Source organism: Vulpes lagopus, chromosome 2, assembly GCF_018345385.1.
Source record: "Vulpes lagopus strain Blue_001 chromosome 2, ASM1834538v1, whole genome shotgun sequence".
NCBI lineage: Eukaryota > Metazoa > Chordata > Mammalia > Carnivora > Canidae > Vulpes > Vulpes lagopus.
Window position 1 is genome coordinate 92,527,323 of NC_054825.1, and position 22,448 is coordinate 92,549,770.

General features: G+C 41.6%; 2 protein-coding genes across 18 annotated transcripts in view; one reads left to right on the top strand and one right to left on the bottom strand.

Moving 5' to 3' along the window:
* Positions 1–5,749, top strand: part of ZC2HC1B (zinc finger C2HC-type containing 1B) — a 32,706-nt gene extending 26,957 nt beyond the window's left edge. Inside the window, exons 7-8 of the mRNA XM_041732332.1 lie at positions 5,097–5,181; positions 5,647–5,749. Coding sequence (XP_041588266.1) covers positions 5,097–5,167 — 71 coding nt within the window. The 3' untranslated portion in view covers positions 5,168–5,181; positions 5,647–5,749. The remainder of the gene's footprint in view (positions 1–5,096; positions 5,182–5,646) is intronic.
* Positions 5,750–7,478: 1,729 nt separating this feature from the next.
* Positions 7,479–22,448, bottom strand: part of PLAGL1 (PLAG1 like zinc finger 1) — a 109,662-nt gene continuing 94,692 nt past the window's right edge. For 13 of the 17 annotated variants that reach the window (XM_041743844.1, XM_041743838.1, XM_041743842.1 and 10 more), the window contains 2 exons: positions 14,186–14,670; positions 7,479–9,793 (listed from right to left, as the gene is read on the bottom strand). In XM_041743844.1, the coding sequence (XP_041599778.1) occupies positions 8,554–9,793; positions 14,186–14,337 (1,392 nt within the window). In that variant the 5' untranslated portion in view covers positions 14,338–14,670 and the 3' untranslated portion in view covers positions 7,479–8,553. Of the gene's footprint in view, positions 9,794–10,892; positions 11,007–12,500; positions 12,692–14,185; positions 14,671–22,448 lie in introns of those variants that run through there. The other 4 variants (XM_041743847.1, XM_041743846.1, XM_041743848.1 and 1 more) reach the window with 4 other exon arrangements.

The following is a 22,448-nucleotide window of genomic DNA, read 5'->3' on the forward strand; positions in this document are numbered from 1 at the left end:
GGGCTGCCCAAGCTTCAGATGTTTTAATCTGTGGGAAGGCAAACAGACTCAGAGAGGATAAGTTATTTGTTCAAGGCACGCAACTGGTAAACAGCAGAGCTGAATGAGATCTCTATTGCGCTATCTGTCCTCACTGAGCTGCTTTAATCAATAAGCATTCTTCTTTACGATCAATATTCTGTCATGAAGGCAACATAAATTAACTCATGACCATATTGGCGCCTCTGATCAGGAGTCTTATTTTGAAAGTGTTATCAGAACCAGAGTAGGAACAGAGTAGTCTATAAAGTCACCAGAAGGCTTTATGATTAGTTTTTAAATTCCTCATGAGTTGTTTATCATGGGTTAAAAGTGGAATGGGGCATTTAAAAAGATTCCCTATAGCCCTGTAAACCCGTCATTAGTTTTTCCCTGATCTGTGAAAACTTAAAAATGGAGTTTTAGTTTTCACTTTGAAAAAAATAAATTCAAATCATATATGAGTTTATTTGGTAAAACTTTCACTAAGCTATTTTTCTAACATATAAAGAGTAGTGTCCTTCGGAAGAGACAAATTATATTATGGTTTCTTTTCTTATTTTTCCAAAGCTTGTATTATAATGCTTCCAGTGAAAAGCCCTCCTTTAAGCTTGAAGTTAAAGCTTACTTGACAGGAGGGAATATTTCTTTCCTTTTTTTTGTTTAAGATTTATTTATATATCTGAGAGATTGAGAAAGAGAGAGAGAGACAGAGAGCGAGCAGGGGGTGGATGGACAGAGGGAGAGAGAGAATCTCAAGTAGGCACCATGCTGAGGACGGAGACTAATGTGGGGCTCCATCCCATGACCCTGAGATCATGACCTAAACCAAAATCAAGAGTAGGATGCTTAACCAACTGTGCCACCTAGGTGCCCCTGGAGGGAAGATTTCTTCATTAATTGTGATTAGAGAACTCTGACAATGTGCAAAGTTCTATCAGAGAACAGCAGTGGAATCTAGGACCTTCATACCCTGGCCTAGTAAACTCACAAAAAGATTAGAAATGGAAGGAGACAGTGTGTCAGGTATAGTGTTGAAAATAAAGGAAGGTTTCTTCCTTGGACTAAGTAATTTCTTTAAAGTAGCAGCAAAGCATAAGAACAAGAATTCAGGGGATCCCTGGGTGGCGCAGCGGTTCGGCGCCTGCCTTTGGCCCAGGGCGTGATCCTGGAGACCCGGGATCGAATCCCACATCGGGCTCCCGGTGCATGGAGCCTGCTTCTCCCTCTGCCTGTGTCTCTGCCTCTCTCTCTCTCTCTCTCTGTGACTATCATAAATTAAAAAAAAAAAAAAAGAACAAGAATTCAGAAGTCTTATGTTCTAGTATGTGATGTATCCCTGTATATGTGACACATCCTCTGACATGTCCTGGTATGTGACATTAGGCAGACCGTTGTAAAGACATCATTTTGATACGTTAGAAAATAGATTAGTAGCTAGTGGGTCTAAGTAAAATAGTATTATGTGTGCTCTTGACTATGAATGGTGGTGTAGGATCACTGGGATGTTGCTAAGTAAAATGCACATTCTATACCACCACTGCCTCAGTGTTGTTCCTTGACCATAACAGGCCTGCCCCTTGTGGGCTTAGGGCCCATACTCACTGATTGCTCCTTCAGTGAGAAACCAAACCAGTCCCCACTAATCTTCTCTACTTGCTCCCTTCAGTTCTTTGCTGAGTGGCATCCTCAGAGTTTGAGGCCCCCCAATCTCTCCATTTAAACTGAATCAAACACTCCATAATTCCCTTTGTAGCTTCATTTAATAGCATTTATCACCATCTAATATCCAATGCATATTTGTCTCCCACCACCGAAAAAGAATGTAAGTTTCAAAAAGTTTGAGATCCGTCTACTTTGCCTATTTTTAATTGTACTGGCTAGAATTGTTCGTGGCACATGTGAGATGTTCAGTGGATACTTGAAATATATGCAAGAAAGTAGGTATCTTGATTCTATAGTTTCCCACTGAATTATTGGTTATGTGAATTAGAATTTTCATATTAATTAGCTTTAAGAAATCATTTTGTTTTATTTCAGGTTTAAGATGCTTTGAAAATTTAATTTTTTGTGTTTTCCTGTAGCCTTACCTGCTTACGTTTATATTTTTCTAGAGATTATTTATTTTAGAGAGAGAGAGCATGTGTAAGAGCAGGTGGGGAAAGGCAGAAACGGAGGGAGAGAGAGAGAGAATCCTAAGCAGGCTCCCTGCTCAGTGTGGAGCCCGATTCAGCGCTTGATATCACAATCCAAAGTCAAGAGTCAGACACAGGTGCCCCTCACCTTCTTACATTTAAATAGTCTCCAGTGTTGATGTGTCTTTAAATTAGTCATATTTCATTTGGAATCATTCTGAGGAGAAAGTATATTGAACATATAAGAAGAAAATCGAGGAGAGGTGAATTCTCAAAAATATTTAAGGCTTGGAGAAAAGCACTTCCTTTCACTAATATGAACAGTCTCATGTGTGAACCAGATTTGCATCTTACTCTCCATTGTTTCTCTTCTGCTCAGTCTTAATCTATTTGTAATATGAGAGTCTTTTAAAAATTGTAGTTGCTGGGCTTTGCTATTTCTAGATTGATAATCAATAGGTTAGGCCACTTGGTGTCACTCGCCTTCCACGTAAATCCTATTATTGTCTTTCATCTAGCTGGTAGTTAACTCCCTAAAACTCTGGCTTTCATTCTTAAACTCTCTTGAGTAAAAGAAACATGTAGTACCTTCCATGTACAGCATTTTGTTCTAAATTCACAGTCAGGGGAGACACGTGTGTAAATCGCAATTCTTATCCATTCTAGAATCTAATGAGAAGATAAGCATGTGCAGGAAGATCTCTAATATAAGAAAGCATGTGATGTTTTATGAAGTTGATTCACAGCTACCATGGATGTTCAGAGGATTCATTCATTCATCACATAATCATTATGCATGCTCTATCTATCTATGAATCTATCTATCTAAGAGAGAGAGAATGAGCAGGGAGGAGGAACAGAGGGAGAGGGAGAAGCAGACTCCCTGCTGAGCAGGGAACTGATGCGAGACTCAATCCTAGGACCCTGGAAGGCTAGCCCTACAGCAACAAGGGCCATAAACGCTTAGTGAGGCGCCCAGACTGTGATAAAAGCAGACGCTGGTGATGTATCCTCCGGCACTCGTGCCTGTGTAAGTTAGGCAATCATGATGACCTGGGAACTTCTCGTTTCTAGCTATGTTGTTTGTCTGCAAAAAAATGCTTTAGAGAAAGAACATTTCTAAAAAGTATCATGTAGGAAATTAATGCTCAGTGTAGAAAATAATTGGAAAATGGAGAAAAAGTGTGAAGAAGATAAAAGTCACAATTCTACATCCTGACATGATCACTGTTAACATCAATATTTTTCCCCATTTTTTCTATTTGTACTCTCTGAAGATTTCCCTGTGGCACAAGAGGTGTTGTTTTTGTTAAAACATAGTATCACAAGATTACTTATTTAGCTCATTTCCTTGTGTCGGGAAGGTAGATTGCTTCTACTTTTTTGCTATGCCAAATAACTCCCTTCTTCATGAATAATAGCAGAAACTTACATCAGACACTCTTCTAAGCACTATGTATATTAACTCATTTAATCCTCACAATAGCACGGGGGTAAATGTGCTGTTCAGATTCCTGGTTTACAGGCAAGGGAAGCTCGGAGAGTCTAAGCAATTTGCTCAAGTAGCGCCATAGAAAGGGGTGGAACCGACCAGATCCTTTTCTGCTTTGGAAAAACTGGATCAGAAATGTAAACATTAAGGAGATATGCATTTATAATGTAATAATTATAATATCCATGACCTATAAATACATTTAATATGTAATATGTAATTTTTATATATATTTATGTGTGGAAGTTGTCTTGGAGTAAGGTTAGATCTTCCTTCATTCTCACAAAGATTCTAATGTTCAGTTGGAAAGTGAGTTTATAACCTAGTCAGTAGGTCTAACTAGTGGCTATGTTCTCCAGGGTTTGGATAGCAAAGCGACTGATCTCCCGAGAAGGCCCTGCCGAGCAGCAGCTCCTGCAGTACTTTTATGCAGGAAGACCAAGAGCCCTACAAAAATCTAGTTCTGGGTTCTAGAGCTATGTTGAATTATGTGTTTAGTGAAGTGCATTGTACAACTTTATTGAGGTGGGCTCTGCTTTTATTTCTGGAGCCAGTAGATCTGATGAGGCTAAGCATCTTGCCCATACTAGCATCGCCTTCTTGGTTAGTTTAATTATGTAACAAATGTAAAGGCTATCAAAGGGTCAGTTGTTGATTCTTTGGAAGACATAAAACTTATAGATCTTTTGGTAAAATGAACACTGAAAATTCTATTCCTGTGTCTTTTGATAGTTTGATTGACAATTTCCTTGGGATGTTTGGTGACTCCCCCCTTCATAAAACACTAAATAGAATGGAGAGCTCTAGAACAGAGGGCAATTGTTTCATTTAAAAAAAAAAAAAGATTTCTCTGAGACTCCTGTCCCATACCACGTGGTACAAAACAGATTGTGGCACGGCATGCTTATATCTATAAACTCCTTCATCCTCATATCTAATACTGCTGCTGGGCACAAAGGAAAAGAATCCTGTTTGTGGAATGAGTCCATCGCTATGTAAATAACTCCTGGGAGGAGGGAGGAAAGGCATCTCATGCTTCTATAAGGCTTATCAAACCCTTTCTGGAATGAGAGCAGGCAAAGAACTGTAAAGACATGATATACTTAAGGAACATTTCAAAAGCCAGGACGACAGTGGGGAGAGGTGGTGAGAGTCAAATTGTTTAAATGGTGGGCCACTCGAGGTGCTGGTCCAAAGGGCTCATCCTTGAGTACACGAAGGGCTAGGGGCAGAGGAGAGAAGATGCCTGAGATGGTCACTATTTTCCTTATTTTTTGGCCCAGGATAGGAGACTGAGTACTTGTCTATAGCTACAAAACAAAACAGAACAAAACAAAAAGGAAGAGAGACTTTTGAATCCAGTGTGAGGATTTCATAATCATTCCTTTTTTTTTTTTTTTCTTGCTAATGTTTGCTTTCACATAATAACAAATCTGTTTATGTCTGCAAAGGATTAGCAGTGGACCCTGCTTCTGGAGCAAAACTCAGACAAGGATTTACTAAATCTTCTAAAAAAGATTAACTCCTAGAGTCCAGGTAAGAAAAAAACAAAAATTAACTTCAAATCCAGGTGTTCCTGACCATTGAATGTGCAAGATACAGTTAGTAAGCCTTTAAGAGAACAAATCCATAGTAGGCAAACCAAAGAGAAATTTGGGTGATCCTTCAGTTGGTTTAATAGAATGTGTGCTCTTGAAACATACTCTTTTGTTAAACATATAGTCTGAAAATGATATTCAGCTTCTGACTCGACGTAACAGGAAAGGGGAATAAGTCCTCATTTTCCCCTGGAAGGCTACCACCAAGTCCCTTTTCCCAAACACATTTCCCCCAAAAGCGACAGTTTCCAGAGATTGATAATGAATAGGGCTGCTACTTTTTTTTTGATACTGTGAATTGTTTGTTAGAACAATTAAAAATGTAAAGATGCCTATATTATTTAACATTCTCAGTGTGGAAACAGTGAAGTTCTAAAGTAAATGCCCTTTTGTTTGTTTTCAGACTGTCTCCCTTTAACTCATCAACCTGGACAGCTGTGCACCCAGGAACATCACCTAAGGGGAGAGGAAGGTGGAATAAGCCCATGATTATTCTTGAGACATCATGGAGAACAAGTAAAAATGAGATTCACCTTTTCTTCTTCAATACTCCTTTTAAAATTTGCAAAACGATATTAAACAACACATCAACCTGTATGACAGTGGTTGACTTTTTTTAAATTTTTAATTACATTTAATAGGTTTTTAAAGAAATGTCACTTTGATGTTAGAACCTTTTAGTAAAACAGTCTTTGGAAACGTTTTATTTAGTAGCATTATTTGCTTACTAGGAAAATCATGTTTTACCTAGCTTCGGTCTGCATAAGCTGAAATCTTTGTTTTGCTATTTGCTTCTAATTAATCAGTAAGTACTCCTAGGTTAAGTGTCCATCTGTATACTATGAAGAATGGTCTCACACCAGTGCACACAGTTTTGGGGGAAACACTGCCATGGAGGGACAAGTTCCAAAAACCTTTCTACCCTGTGGGAAGGATACTCTTAAGAGGACTCAGGCTATTTATTTATCACGGCCAAATCAGAAGTCAGCTGCTCATCCCACCATTGGTTTATATGGCTCTGTTGGGAGGTGTTCCTTCTTTCTGGTTGCCTTCCTCAGGGTGAATAAACTCTTTTTGTAGAGTTCTTTATACTTAATTCATGCTTTTTCATGTATGAACTTCTAGTTTTTTCTTGACCTCAAGGAATTTCATGAGTTAAGCTATTTTTCCTGTCTAAATTCAAGTAGGAGAATCCCAACCTACTCCCACTTGTAGTGCAGCAAACACAGCACCTGAAACCCACATGATCAACATTTTTGGGACCTAAAGCTGTTTTATGCTCAGGGAAATCAGGTTATGTGTCCTGCAACGGACTGAAGACTACTAAGCCATATAAAAGTATTTGTGGGAACTTCTATAAATGGATCTTGGGAGATCTGCTAAGGTGAGCCAGTACTCTCTCTCTCCAGGCTCTGGCAGATGGCCTTCTCTGAGGGGTGACAGCAGATATAGGAATGGAGGTCAGCATCCCAGTGGATTGATACTGAAGAGGTAAACTTTATTCCTTGGTCTCATTTCCTGCTCCCAGGTTAAATTGTACTTTAAGGCTCTCCCAGGTCAGTTTCATATACTACAGCCAAGCCCTGGGCCACTTGTCTGCTGCCCTTCATGGTCCTGAGCTCATTGGTAAGGGCTGTGGGTCAGGGTTTCTCACACTGGCCAATAGGCTTCTTTGATGGGCAGAGGTACTCCAAGCTTCCTTCTCACCAACTACCCCCACCCTTATAAGAGGTAAAACAAACAGGATGGTCAGATTCAAGGGCTCATACTACTTCCTGAAGAAATCCCAATAAGGAATAGATAAATTTCTAATTTCCACTAGAAAGTAATGGTAAGGACCACTGTAAAACTAGAACATCATAGTCCAGGGTAGACTAAACGCCAGTGGCCAGTAGTCTGACACATACATCAGAAATAAATGACATACTATTATGGGAAGATCCAAGAGTTGTATCAGTAAGTTTTAGAAATAAATAGTGCTAGGAACTTAAGTGTATGAGCTTCCGCCTTAAATCTTAATTTACTCAAAAAGGTAGTTCCTAATAGAGGCTGAATAGAAGTCAGAACAGTAGTTTCTGTGGGGGAAGTAATGACCAGGAGGAGGCATGAGGGAGCTGGGGAGGGAGCAGGCAATGTTTTAGATCTCTATCTGCAAGGTCACTCAGGTGCAGTTGTATGCAAAAATCAGTCAAGTCAAGTATGCAGGATTTGTAGAGTTTATTATATGTAAGATATATCTTCATATAGAAAGCCTCTAAACACAAAAGACAAAGGAGCTTAAAAAAAAAGGTTAGGTTTTATATTTTTAAAACTCATTAGATACCAAATTCAAGACATAGATTATAGTTACATTGCAAATGTTAACCTTTTTGAATAAAACTAATATTTGACTTAAATGATGAATTTAAAATGCATTTATTGGTGATTAAAAATAATACTTAAGCAGAGTAGTATTTTAAGCCAGACAGAGCAAAGAAATTCTTGTTTAATATATATATATATTTTAAAATTCCAGTAATATTTTCTTAAATTCCTGTTAAAAAATATAATCAATATTAAAGTCAGCAAAATGCTTTTTTTGACTGACGCCTGGATTATTTTACCACTTAACCTGGTTACACAGTGATTTTTTTTTTTCTGTCAGATGTAACTGACAGCCAGTTTAGTCTTTAAGATAAATGAAGTGATAACTCACATTGTAGCATCTTGTGGAAAATATTCAAACTACATTTAAAATGCTTTTTTAAAATGGAGACGTCTATTATTCCACAAGAAATTGTTTCTGTAAAACTACAGGTTGGCTATGGCAATAGTAACTAAACTACATCCAACCCTGAAGGTAGAAAAATCCCTGAAAAGAAATACACAGCCTAGTTATAATATGCAATATAAAGGTTATTTTCTTATTTTAAAAATTCTCCCATCTTGGAGAAATCCAAACTTTCCATAGTTCCCTTACTAGGCAGTGCCACATAAAATTAGTTAACATTATTATGATCATGGCTTACGATTAAATTCAATTTGACAAACACCTATATATAGCAGCCCTCGTTTGGATGTCGGTTATGACGGTATTTGCAGTTCCATTAAAGAATACTTGCTTATTAAATTTGGTACAAAGCATGAACACTCAGGACAGATTGGCACAATACATGCAGTTCGAGAACTCTCTTGTCTCAAGCCAGTCATCATCACTGAATAATCCATATTCCCAGTCCTGCTTTCTGTAGCTTTCCTTGTAGTATAACTGATGTTTAAAATGCTTCTTAAAACACCTTCCAGAATAAGAAAAGTACGCTTTAAAAACCAGTCATCTGAATGCATGATGGAAATGAGGCAGGATGGCAGAGCCAGTGCCAGCTGGGAAAACATGGGGGATGGGAGGAAGAGGGAGCTGGCCCAGGCTCATGGTGCTCATGGCTAGTGAGGGGTCTTGTTGTTGTTGCCCCAGACAGCCTAACCTGTGGGGCAGAGACTCCCCAGGCCCCAGGGTGAGAGTGCTATTCCCAAAAGCATTTTGGGTAGCAGGTGGGGGCAGCTGCCAGAAGCCCAAGAGGGGGGAAATGTCCAAAGAGGCAGGTATTGTTAGGTTCACAGCATCCGCAGGTAGCTCCTTGGGCAGGTTTACTTTACCAGCACTTCCCTTAGCCAGATCAAAACCTGGGGTGAGCTTGTGAGGTGACTGAGGCTCTTGCAGAGGCAAGTCCTCAAGCAAATTGATATTGCAAAATCCTTTAGTATCTGTTTTGAGGGGCAGGCTTGCAAGTGGAGAGTATGAGGTAGAACTGGTGTTGTACTTGTGATTCTGGAGGGGCGGGGGAGGAGAGCTGGGAGATGTTACGGGGTGGAGGGGGGCGAGGGGCTCTGGCAGCGGTTGTACAGGCTGGGAGGTTTGATCCGAGGGGTTGTGGGGGTGGCTGTGTACCTCAGCTGGCAAGCTACTTGCAAGCCCGTTCTGTGCAGGAGCTCCTAAAGGGTAAGGAGACAACGGGGCAGCCTTCAATTGAAATTGGGGAGAGATGGAGTGGAAGGTGCTCAGAAGGTCTCCAGACTGAAGACTCTCTTTCATCAGCTCCTGTGAGTGTGTCTTCTTGGTATGTCGTGTGAGGTGGTCTTTGCGCCCAAATCGCTGGGCACAGAACTGGCACAGGAAGTCCTTGCAGCCTGTGTGGACCACCAGGTGGCGCCGCACGTCTTTCCGGGTGTAGAAGCATCTCTCACAGTGGTCGCACTGGTGCTTCTTTTCCTTGGTTCCGCTGGGGGGCTTCTCTTCAGCATGGGCTTTGAGGTGGTCCAGCAGCACCTCTGTGCTCCCTAGCTCCAGGGCACAGACCCCACAGGTGAGGTCGCCGCTGCTGGCCGCATGGAGGGCCAGGTGCCTCTTGTAGCCCAGCATGGTGTTGTACTTCTTCCCACACTCCTCACACCCAAAGGCCATTTTGTTGGGGTCATGAGTTTGGAGGTGGTTTTTTAGGTGGTCTTTCCGGTTGAATGTCTTCTCACAGTGAGCACACTGGTGAGATTTCTGGGGCGAATGGGTAGCCATGTGCCTAGGAGCAGAAGGAAACATTTCATAATAGACTCAATTTTGTTTTAATAGTCAAATGTGTAGGAATGATAGGAAAATGTTAAAAGTTTTCTCTAGATGCTGGCATAAAAGATTTTCATTTAAAAATAGCTTTTCTGTATTTTCCATATTCTACATATTTATATTCTACAAACATGTAACTTTATAATTTAAAAAAAATAGGCACTACTAAAGGTCTAGTACAATTTTCATACCTGAAAAATGTATTTTCCTCATCTACATGAAGATTTCTAAACAAATACATTTTAAAAAATGTGATTTTTCAAGAAGGGGTCAAAATGGGTATTCTATAGTCTTGAAAATTCAGGGCTTTCCCAAAAAGTGACCCAATTTACCTTCTAAACACAACCCCTTACCCAGCTTGTGTCCCCTTTCCAGATTTTAGGTTATTGTTCCTAAGTACAATTCCTGCTTGGTCTTTATTGACTGTGGCAAAAAGTTTAGGCCACAGAAAGAACACTGAAGTCTATCCTTAACCTCAGAGAGTGTTCAGTTGGACCCAGAACGTCAGCCACCATCTGTGCCCCAAGTCTGAGCCTCATGCTGAAGTCCTGATTGTTCTATTTAGTGCTTTTCTATCAGTTATCTCAGAGGTGTGCAGCCCCTGGCTCCAGAGGCCCCGAAGACAGAATACCTAAAAGAGTTAACTGTCAAAATGGACATGAAGCAAACTATGTTGTACTTACAAGCCACAAGCTGTAATTATGGATGTTGTTTTGGAAGGAAACATGCAAGACTTGGCATTGTATATGATGCGCTTACTTATTAAAATGAACCTTTTTAAAGTTTTAAGGATGATGAACTTAGGATCTCCTCATATCACTGCATCTTTAAAAACCCACAGAGTTTAGATTTTAGGAAATCAGTGGAACTAAAACAGAAATGGAACTCTGATGGTTTTCCAGAACTGATTTGTGCTTTACAAATATAAAACAGGTATTTTGAAATTTCAAATCAACAGACAACAAAGGCTTATCCCGGGAGCTCAAAGAAAAACTCTCAACTGTTGAAGCAGCTTAGCCCTTCTAGAAAAAGTCCTTTTGAATTGCCAATGAAATTACCAGAGACCTCCAGGAAGTAGGCTGGATCATGAAGAACTGGAGACAGGGCTGCACGCCTCTGAGATGCAATTGAACTTGTGGCTTTGGATACAAAAGAATTTCTAACAACTCATTCTGTAAGAAAAGGATTTAAGTCAAAAGTGTACTAATCATACCTTTCACCCAAACTTCTACCCTATATTGTCCATTCCAGATCCCTTTCTAGAGTTAGAATTGGTAAGGGGTCTACACAGTAGCAGCTGTTTTAGAAGCCAGTTCAAAAATACAAAGATGATTTGAGCCAAACTGCCATTTTCTTAAAAATAAAGCAAAACCTTGTATCTCCTGGCTTGCTCCCTTAAAAATATATATATAAATTAGCTGACTACATGCAGGGGATAGAAAGAAAAGGAAGCTCCACCCTTTCCCTCCAGGACATGAGAGCTAACATGCACAGGGATATGTAAAATGGTACAATGTGGAGGGCCAGGAGCCAGTACGTGGGCATCTGAGATGGGAGAGGATGCGGTGGCCCCAGGTTCCACTGTACTGAAATACATTGCAGACGGGGTTTCCAAGCCTCATTAGAGGGCAAACCACCCCATTCTAATACCAGATATCCACAGATACATCATCAGGAATAAATGTGAGGGGGAATGATTTATAGACGTGGCATTTAAGCTATTTTGTATTCGGTCCGGTGCTAGTGAATACACCCCTGGAGTTGTGCCCTGGATTTTCTATTCATGCCTCTCTCTTTTTCTTTGTGAAAGATTGTGATCTGATTCAATTCCATTTATCACCCATGGGCAGATCAATGCCAAGTTAACAGCTCTGGAGGGTCCTACTCCTGACTACCCAAGAGAAAGGCACCAACCTCTTCTTGAGCAATAATACCACTTTTCACATTTTACCAGCTGCTGTTCCTCTGAATTTTCTGACTCTCCTTTGTCTGGCACCCAATTCTTCCCCTTTTAATCGATCCCTCACTCATGCAACAGTCCTGATCTAGAACATGATCAGCTTATAGCTGAAATTACTTCAACAACTGGTTTCCTCCCCTCAACTTCTCCTCTTGCCTCACAAGCCACGAAACCACAGGTTTTCAGTCTGTGCTTCAGGCAGCGCCAAGGGTGGCACCTGGGTCATGGCCATGATCTCAGAATCCCTCAGGGGTCACTGCGCACATCAAGCCTGGCCAAATCATCTTTTCTAGCCTTCTGCTGTTTCCACCTGTTTCCCCCGCCTGCCGTACTGGGACCCACATTCTCTTTTCTAGTTAAGCAAGTTATTTTCTCCGACCTCTGCCAATAAAACGGTGCTTGTGTTGCAATGGAGGGACATGGAAGGGAATGCTGCCTGTTGTGAAAATTATAGACAAAAAGCCGAAAGCATCCCCCACCATCTAGCCACCCTTCCATTCCGTTTTAGACCTCTGCTTCAGGCCAGAGAGGCGCCACAAGCTGGCGGCCGTGGTGGGGCAGGCAGTTCTTGCAAAAGCACACTGTTTCCCGTTTAGGCCTCACTTCACACCGTTCACTGGGCAAGTTGTTTCCCTTGCTCAGAACCACCAGCTCCTACATTAATTGCTTAAGACATCTTCAGTGTGGTCCACCACAGTAATCCCACCTAATTCCTGTCATTTCAATCATCTGGTAGCTCCACTGTCTTCAAATACTCATCTGCTGTATGTGTCTCGGTTTGCATTCACTGTCATCACAGCCTCACTGTGGGGGAACTTCAGCAAACGCTGCTTTCAGTGCTCGGGTAAGAAGAATTACCACGTACATACAAGAGGCTCGTTGCAAAACAGGAAGGCTCTGCAACAAAATTGGTGCACACAGTAGGCACTCAATACTTATACATTTATGGCAACTACATACTGGCCTCTGTACAGAACCCACTGGAATCTTAAAATACCTATGCATTTATAGGCTTATTTTTAAAACTAGATCGTATCACATCATCAGGACAATGGTATTCTAAAGGGCCAGGAGCCTAATTTATATGTTTTTAAAACTTTCAGGTGCCTTCCTCCAAGGGCACTCCAGGATTTAATAATGTGGTCCATGTTAATACCAGAGGGGAATGCTCTCTGGCCAGATTTTGACTCTCACCCGTGGTAGTCTGAAAGTTGAAGCTCTGAAATTCACACCATGAAGATTAAAGGCAAATGACACATTTCTCTTAATCAGGTGTCAAAAGCAGTACACGCTCGTGAGGATTCTGCACGTGTACCTCACACACAGCACACAGCATTCAGATTCAACCACTGTTCTCAAGGCTGTCACACAACTGAGCAGTGCTATGTATGCTTTGTCTTTTCTAGGATATAAAAACCTTTGGAGGTAGAGGCTACAGCTCATATATTCATTTCTCTCATGGAAGTGAGCAACTAACAGTCATTCAAGAAATAATTTAGACTAAATGTACTTTTTTCTTTTAAAGGACTGATGTGCTAAAACTATGGTTTTTATCCATCTACATATCGTGGACACCTCTGAAAATCAATTAAATGCATATATTCAGCACCTGTACACCCAACAGAATTCTACTTGTAAACTGCCGCTAAGAAAAGGCTCCAAATGCTGACACTTGGGAGACGCTGCCTCCTCTCCATCCTCACTGTCAGGATCTGGACTGTTACATCATACTTCATATCCATCAACTTGCCACCTTTCTCTCCTCCAAATTACTATGAACCATCTTCCCAATATCCCAGTCAAAATCATTTTCACTACTTGGACTCAGTAGAATAAATAAACCATCTGGCACAGCAGATAAGGCCTGTTAGGAGTTGCTTCCTTTTTTGCCTCCATTTTGAGCCTCACCCGTTCCTCTTCCACTGCTACCCTCTCTACTTGTGTGCTTTGAGGGCAAGGTTTCAGGCTTCCCCAGAACCTCCTCTCTGTCCACCTCCTGGTCATTCTTTATGTCACAGCCTAGACTACCTTTCTGAGAAGCCTCGCCAGCTCTCATCAAGCTGTGGAGAACAGCTCCCTCCACCTGCAGAGCTCTGTCAAAGAACTTACATTGCATTTTAGTTGTGTTTGCCTGACTCTCTAGCATGGGTCTTTTCATCTCTCTGTTTTTATGCCTGGCATATCATAGGATCACAGGAAATACTTGTTGAAAGAATGAACTGACGCTACATGCAAAAACTCTCCCAGAAAACCACATTAAGCAGTGGAGTGTTAAGGGCTAAAGTGCATCCGCATCCTGCATCCACTTTCCCTTGCAGTGTCTGGTCAGAGGGCTAGCTAAGCCATTTAAAGGTATGTGTGAAAGTGCATACCTTTTCTAGAGCCTCTCACCTCATTAATTTATATCTGGAAATGAAGGCTTTGCCACAGTCTGGCTGCAAGCACTTGTAAGGTCGCTCCCTGGAGTGGGAATAATTGTGGATAGTGAACTTCTCCAGGGTGAGGAACGTCTTGCCACATAATTGGCAGGGATAGGTGGCCATGGGCTTTACTTCTCACACCTTCCTTTTCAGATGCGCTGACCAAATGCTGTGCCATTTAAGCACAAATGGAAGGATGGTGCTGAGCACATCAGCGGAGCCACGGCAGCCTGAACTCCAGACCAGGGTAGAGGCAGTGTCGTGGTCCTGGGCCTGGTTCTACCCAGATATGGGCCTCTCAGTTACCATGAGCTTTGCTTCCTGCTTTCCCACATCCCAATTTATATATGCAGTCTCAGGCTGGGAGGAGAATGTCGGAGGCACAGATGAGGTTCCAGGAGCAGAAAGGTAATCTGCATCACTAGAGCTGGCACATGTTCTGGATCACCAGACCATCTGTGGAAAGAAAAGGAACAGTTTTCTTGGATTAGCCACTTGGAAACAATGCTCTTCCTCCCCTACCAGTTCAGCATCAACTACCCAGAATCAACATGGTTCTTTAAATGGTTCCAGTGTAGGACACAAGTCTCCCTCCTCCCCATGTGCTTCCAGAGGTCCTTCTGCATGTGAGTCCTAAGTGGCGAGGAGGCCAGCACAGTGTTTTGATGGTACATGAAGCACGCTTTCCTTTTGACAGAGACAGCTATTTCCATAGACACAGCATTATCTACTTCAGATCATGACTTCAGGTCAATGTGAGGTTCATTCAACCAATTCAAAGAAGAAGAAAAAAATCTCCCTCATGCATTAGTGGTTTACTGCTATAGAAAAGTCATCTCTGCTTATTCAAACTGTGGGTTATTCCTCTTTGCTCATTGTTAGCAGAGCATACGTTGTTATCACACCTGTTTAAACTTCCACGGGATGAGATGAAATAATTTGTATACATCCAAGTTAATTTGTTTGTAAGGTTACCATGCTGAAGGTCTCAACTCTCTGGTATCAACAAAATGTGAATAAAGCCAGTTTAGTTCACTGATGCGGTGCCTTTGGAGGGGAGACAAAATATTCCCACGGAAACAATGGTGGCTGGGCTGTGGTCAGAGGTGTAGGTATAGCATCCTCTAGTGAATTGTTCTCCTAATCTCTTCTCCTTTGTTTATGGGGACATTTCCTCATTCCGCAGCCCCACCCTGGAGGGCCACTTCGAGGAGGTGGGCCTGCTTTTTCCTCCAGCTTCAACCTGTCTCAAACCAGAACTGCCACCACACTTCCAACCCAGGCAAGTCACCCAAACCCAGGCTCTTCTTTTTCTACCAGTGAACCATTGTGTAAAGAGGCTGAAGAGTCTCTGGCAGTCCTGAACAATGCAGAAAACCCTGTGACTCCCTAGAATCCTGGACTTTTCTAGAGAGAGTAATTCTCAGGCAAGTGGATGCTAACCTTTCAAGTGCCAATACTCAAAAAAAAAAAAAAAAAAGAGTACCATATATTTACATTAAACACACTAGAGTAGCTTCTGTACGCAGGCCAGCCTTTTCTGAGCCTTGCCAAGTAAGCAGAGCACTCACGGGTAAAGGGAGCAATCACAGCAGGTCTTCAAGGGCTTGTTTCCTGCAGACATTCATTTACTGTCCAGTCTTTAGAGGTGCTCTTTATTGTTAAAAGTTCATTTTTACTTACCTTTTCACGGTTACTTTCAGATCAGAAAGCTGGAGTCTACGCTAGGTGAAATTTTACTGTCACAATAGCTTAAGCATCTTTAAACATACCCCCTCACAGCACATGTACAGGGGAAACAGACATTCCTTTTGGAATGGGCAAAAACTGCAGCAAACTTCTTGTCCTCCTCATCAACTAGCTCAGATGTGTTTAGCGTCCAGTCAGAGTTAAGGAGCCAGCAGCAGGCAGACAGCCCTCACCATCCTGCCCCACCTGCCTGGAACTCTCAGAGCCGATGTGTGCACTCTGACCTGCAGCTTCAGCTCTGATCCAAGGCTGGCGACATGGGTGTTCTCAGCCAGCTTCTTGGCACCAAACTTTCCTTCTGATGGCAGCACACACATCCCTTGTTCCTCTGTCACCAAGTGAGACTTGAACCGAGATCATCCCCAACTCCTCGTTCTCTCCTAGTACTGCAGTTCATGCCCGAGGCCCTCCTCTGAGACATCCCCAACAACTGTGGCCATAGACCAAATGACTCCTTCCAGGAATGCTATTCTGTGTGGCCGAGTTTCTGCTGCCAGGTCTCATGATGTGTCCTACTTCTCATCCAGCTTAAGTCTGGCCGTAATACTGGTCCAGCTATAAAAGTCCCACAATTTATCATTGTCATTAAATGCATTCACTTGAAATTTGTGTTCTTTCCAGGTCTATCCAAAAAGCTGAAAATGTACACACAGTAGGAAATCTGAAATTTATCTTTTCCTTGTTCTCATTATAGCTGAACTCAGAATAACACCAGGCCCTCAGGAGAACTGGTGTGGTGGGGGGTGGGGGTGGGGATTTCTTTCCCTTCCACCAACCCCCTGCATACACTTCTTTCAACTCTGCTCACTAAATTCATTCTCCCCACTTTTGCTTTAGGAGAGATGACCAGTATGTCCAAGAGAACTTTCTGTGATGACGGAAATGTCATACACATGACGGCAACTGAACACTCAAAGTGTGACCCTGAGAAACTGAAATTATTGTTAAAATAGCCCCATGTGGCTAGTGGCTGCTATACTAGGTAGCACAGTTCAGTTTCACACTCAAGAGAGAGGAGGGCAAGGTTCTGCTTTCCTTCAGACACAACTGCACTGCTGATTCACTCTCAGGTGTTTCCCTGAAGCGTGGGAGGGGTTTACGTAGAACAGGTCACTTGTTCTATGAATACCGTGGAAAGATGCCCCAGTTCAAATTCTAGTTTTCCCATTTGTTAGCTACATCTTGAGTGTGTTTCCTCATTTGTGACACCACCTGATGCATATAATGGGCTGTTGGGGGCAACCAGCTGGAACAGCAGAGATCTGAAATACGTGGGTAATCTAAAAACACACCACACAAATATAGGTTGTTTATGAAACACTGAGATTAAAAGTAGAAGCCATCAGCTGCACAACTGGCATAGGGTTCTAGCCACTCAGCTATGGATACGAGGCAAACAACACACATGTTCCCTCCCTCTACATAACCCACCATCCGTTTTTCACAGTGGAAATAATTCATAGTAGTCTGGAAAACACATATGCTCACACATGCAGAAAAGACCTATGACACTGCAAGTAAAAACTAGCATTCTTTGTTTCTCAACAGGTATCAACTTTGGCTGATAGCTTACCAACACACCAAGATTACAAAGGAAAAAGTAAGATCTATTCAACTGAAACTTAAAAAAAAAAAAAAAAAAGCACTAAATAAATTTTTCCCAGATCCTCTTTCCAGCTACCAAAGTTCAACAGTCATGAACATCATTACCTGCATTTTCCTTGACCCTTCAAAGATGGTAGGTATATAATCAGCGATTTTTAGACTTGGCATATCTTATTTAAACGTGACACCTATTTCCTCTCTGTGTTCCTATGGAACTTTTAAAGAAAAAATGTCACTTAAACATTTGTATCCATAGTTCATTCATGAATGTCTTTTCCCAAAACTTTGTATGTTTTAGGTCTATGTGTTAAATACACCTAGCCTAACACTAAGTGCAAAGTTGGTCCTCAAATGTTGAGCTGAATTAATGAATTAATATATGATAATGAACATTCTTTAATTTCTTCAGAAAGTTTTTAATGATGAATTCAAATTCACAAATGGTTTTAATATTTCATTCAACATGACTGTGTATTTCATTAATGTGGACCTTCAAATATAAATATTTACACTGTTTTCATGATGTTATCACAAACTCCTATAAAAATAGTCTTTCTCAACAGACTACAAATTCATTGTGGCTGAGGATCAAAGCTCAGCTATTTTTAAAAAAATAAACCGTGTGGATAATACAACGTCCCCCATCACCATGTACATGACCAGTACTGGCTGGTTGCCGCTGATTCCAATCTTTGGTTGAAACCTGATGCGCTTTCTGGCCACATCCTTAAAACAGACTTGTGATTAACTTTCTATTATCTGGCAAACCATCAACAATCCTAACAGAGAACTGACAAAGGGATGGTCCTGATGATAATCCGTCTATTCTGTGACTTGACATATAGATTGCATTTGAGTCTTAAATATGGCAATATTTCAACACCTGTCACCCTGGAGAGATAGTAAGTCTTCCCCCAAAACATCTCAGGACATAATTTTCAATCCCCTTGATTCTAAAAATACTGAGTGAGTGATACAGATCTGCCAGTATGCCAAAGAAGGCTTGTGCCATCTGCTTCATTCTGTTCATGCTGATTATTTTGGGGATGAGGGAGGATCAGATTGGAATAAGAACATATATATATGGCAACAGCGAGGAAAGACTGTGTTCCCTGAGAGCGGGTGGTAGATGATGGTAGAGGTCAGAGCACAAGTGTAGTTCTAGGATGTCCCTAGTGCTGCGTAACACAATCATCTAATGGGGGACGACAAATGTTCTACAACATTCTCAAAATAAACTATGACTTCTGGCTTCTATTTCCATTGTGCCCAGTGACACAATGCAAGGCCCATTTTTGAGAGGAAACTGAATTTCCATTTTTAATCTTCCAGCATGGGTACTCTAAGCTTTTTTTTTTTTTTTTTACTCCATTCATCACCATTCCTTGCGGGTAAGAAGGTTCTGCTCCAAACCTTCTCCTGTGCTTCATATTCCCATAACTTGGGACTGTTTTCACATAAATGTGTCAAAACCAGTTTTAAAAGGGCATCAAGTTTCTGTTTTCTTCTTACACTCACAAAATATGAAATAGACAATCATGGAGCGGGGTGGGTGGAATTTCATTGCTTATTTGTCTCTAGGAGCCCTTAGAGAGGGTCCTTCTCTTAGTATCAGTTCTTTGAAGGACTTTGGTAGCAAGTTTCTAACATCAACAAAAAAACTATCCAGAAACATCAACAAGATGAAGAAGATTCTCAGAACCGCTAGGTTATTATTTCTTATTACACACATGCATTATAAAATTTGGTAGGTATTGTATCTGAGCAAGTATGGCAGAAGAGTGGGGGCTCAGTACATGGTCTAATCAGCAAAACAGGTGCTCATGGGGCAGGACTAACTTGGTTGAGGATAACAGATGTGAGGCCTTGATAAGTACCTTACCAGATGGCCGTGGCTGGGTTTTCACTCTTAACTTAGAACAGGGGTTCGTAAGTGGCTGTGAATTCTCTGAAATTCTGTAAAAGACGAGGAGGCATGTATACTGGAGTTCTTATGGGGAGAGGGACCAAAGCTTTCTTCAGATTTGCTAAGGATTCCAAGATTCAAACAGGTTAAAGGCATTGACTTAGATGAAAACAGGAAAAAAAATCCCTTTGTGCTATCAACTCTATGTTCACAAAGTCATTGATATTTCCTAATCCATGGGCCATATATTTTGTGTTTCAATCATTGCATCTTATCAGATTAAAGCAAAAGAAAACCTGAAAAAGTTTTATAATAACGTCCTTCTAGAAATTCAAGCAGTTAACAACTTGTACAAATTTCATTTCAAATATGGCTACGAGGCAGGGGGGGGGGGAGTGGCTGGCTGGCTCATTTTGGTAGAACATGTGACTGTTGGTCTTGAGGGTCATGAATATGAGCCCCACGTTAGGTGCAGAGGTGACTTAAAATTTTTTAAAAATTAAAAAATAGATTTAAAAAATATGGCTACAGAAGAGAACTCAACTATCATGTAAGACAAGCCTACCTGCTGCCTAGAAGAGGGCAGGCTGCCCCCAAGATCATGGGAATTCATTTGTCGGCACCTTTAAAATCTTTTATATGAAAAATGTCTGTGTGTTTGTGTGTATTTATCCTCAATAAAGTATTAAGACAGCATCACTAAAATCCACTAACGCCCAACTGGCAGCCGGTGAGGCCAGCCCCTTGCCACGGCTGCACACCTCCTTCCTACCAAGGCCCAAGGGCAGGCTACCCGCTAGTTCCTTAAGGAGCTACGTTCTGTCAAGCCCATGCTTCCCCATCATGCACCCTCCTAGGGTACATGCCCACCCGGCAAACTCCTGCTTCGCCCTCCCACTCCCTGGCAGAGGACTGAGCTCCTTCCCCGCTTGGGGAGATGGTGAGTGTGGGACAAGGGATTAGAAGTCCGGCTGAAACCTTGGGGGCTTGGGCTAAACACGTGGTGGAAGAGGGAAAAGTATCTCACAGAAAACCAAACTAGATTTGTTTGGGGAGATTCGACCTCCACCAAAGTCCTCCTGGGTTCCTCCAGAGCTACTCCTCTACAGCCTATGAGTCATCTCCAGCTTAGTGCCTGAAACCACTGGCCTCCTTCGGTGGGCAGCACTGACTCCCCTGGCCTGGGCTCTGCTCTGTGGAGAACCACCACCTGCTGAACCACAGGGTTTGCTGCCTACTGACTTTTAAATTGTTATCGTAAGAGACTTAACTTTGTTAAGTCAGTGACTAAGCTCTTATTTTCCTCAAAACAAGGCCTAAAATACACAAAGCCGAAGTGACTTATTTATCTAATATTCAGAGAGAAAATTAATGAGAAAGCTCTCTGGTTGATTAGACCACAGCTTTAGAACATCAAATCTATGCACTAGACAGAAAATGTCAATAAGGACAGGGTGCGAACTTTCTATTTACAGACAATTGAGTAAAATCTAGTTAAAGATGGCAAATTGAATAAAAGTGTGTAGCTCCAATCTCTCCTGAAACCCTACTAAAAGAGTATTAATTCGATTTTTCAAAAACACAGCCTAAGATAACAGGAGAGGAAAAAAACTGCAACAAAATGTTGGGAGCTGGAAAGCAGGTAAACAAGCAGTAACTGGCTTTGCAGTCCTCAGAAAGCTCAAATCTAAGCCAGTAATGAAAAGCTATGAAGCAATATGATTTACCCTGCAGAACCCATCAGTCTGAGAAATATGGGCACTAAGTATCTCTGGACGGGAGAGTGAGAACAGAAAAGAGTGGAAAGGTTTGTTGGTGAAGCATTCGGCCCTCTGACCCCTCCCAGTAGAGAGTAAGGGTGAGGCACCCTGCTGAAACCAGGGTCTTCAGTGAAGTTTGTATACTTGCCCTATCTGGCCATCGGAACACGGGCAATCAGGCCTAGCCCCTACAGGAGAATGGAGTCTTCTCTGGTAGAGCTGACCTCCAGCCCAAGAGAAAAGAGCTAATTATAAGGGCAAATAGCAGTACCTGGGTTTATCTGCATTAACTCACGACAAGCCCTATTTCAGTACAGAAAGCTTCCAACAGCTTTTTAATGGCTCCACTCATAAGTCAGCTGACTGTTGAGGATCACCAGAAATCAGAAGAAAGCATCTAATAAGAAAAACAGAATAAATAGAAAAAAGCAGCTAGAACAAAGATGACGACTCTACGGGGAAAAAAAAACTTCAGAAACAACCATAAATACCCTAAGAGAGATCCCTAAAAGAACTGTAAACACACACACACACACACACACACACACACACAGATTTTTTTAAGAAAATGGGAAAAAAAGGGGGAGGAAGGAGGGGGGAGTCTGGGTAGCTCAGTGATTGAGTGTCTGCCTTTGGCTCAGGGTGTGATCCCAGGGTCCTGGGATTGAGTCCCATATCAGGGAGCCTGCTTCTCCCTCTGTCTATGTGTCTCTGCCTCGCTCTGTGTCTCTCTCATGAATAAATAAATAAAATCTTAAAAAAAACAAAAAAACAAAAACAAGAAAACAACAGAAAAGGCAGTAGCAAGGGCAAGACCTCAGGAGCAGGGGCAGGGGCAGGGATCTGAGTCAAACTCCCTATGGGAGCATGAGCATCTGAGAATCTTTGGAAACTCCACTGATGATTCTAAGGCACCTTTGTTTGCCAATGTGGCTTCTTTTGAGGGAACCTGCTATTTTTACGTGTTTGCTCCTCCTAATGCTCCCTAGTGATTAACATCATGAAGCAACCTTTTATAAACCAGCTAATATAACCCAGAGACTAACAATAAAATCATTCATAGGTTAAATGGTCAAAAATGCACTGCTAGACAAAAAAGCAGAGAAGAGGTAATTTTTTAAGTTAATGAAACAGCTATCTTCATTATATGATAAAGGTATCTATTAAACACAGCACCTTGTTAAATATTTGTACTAGAACTAAAATAAAGCTAT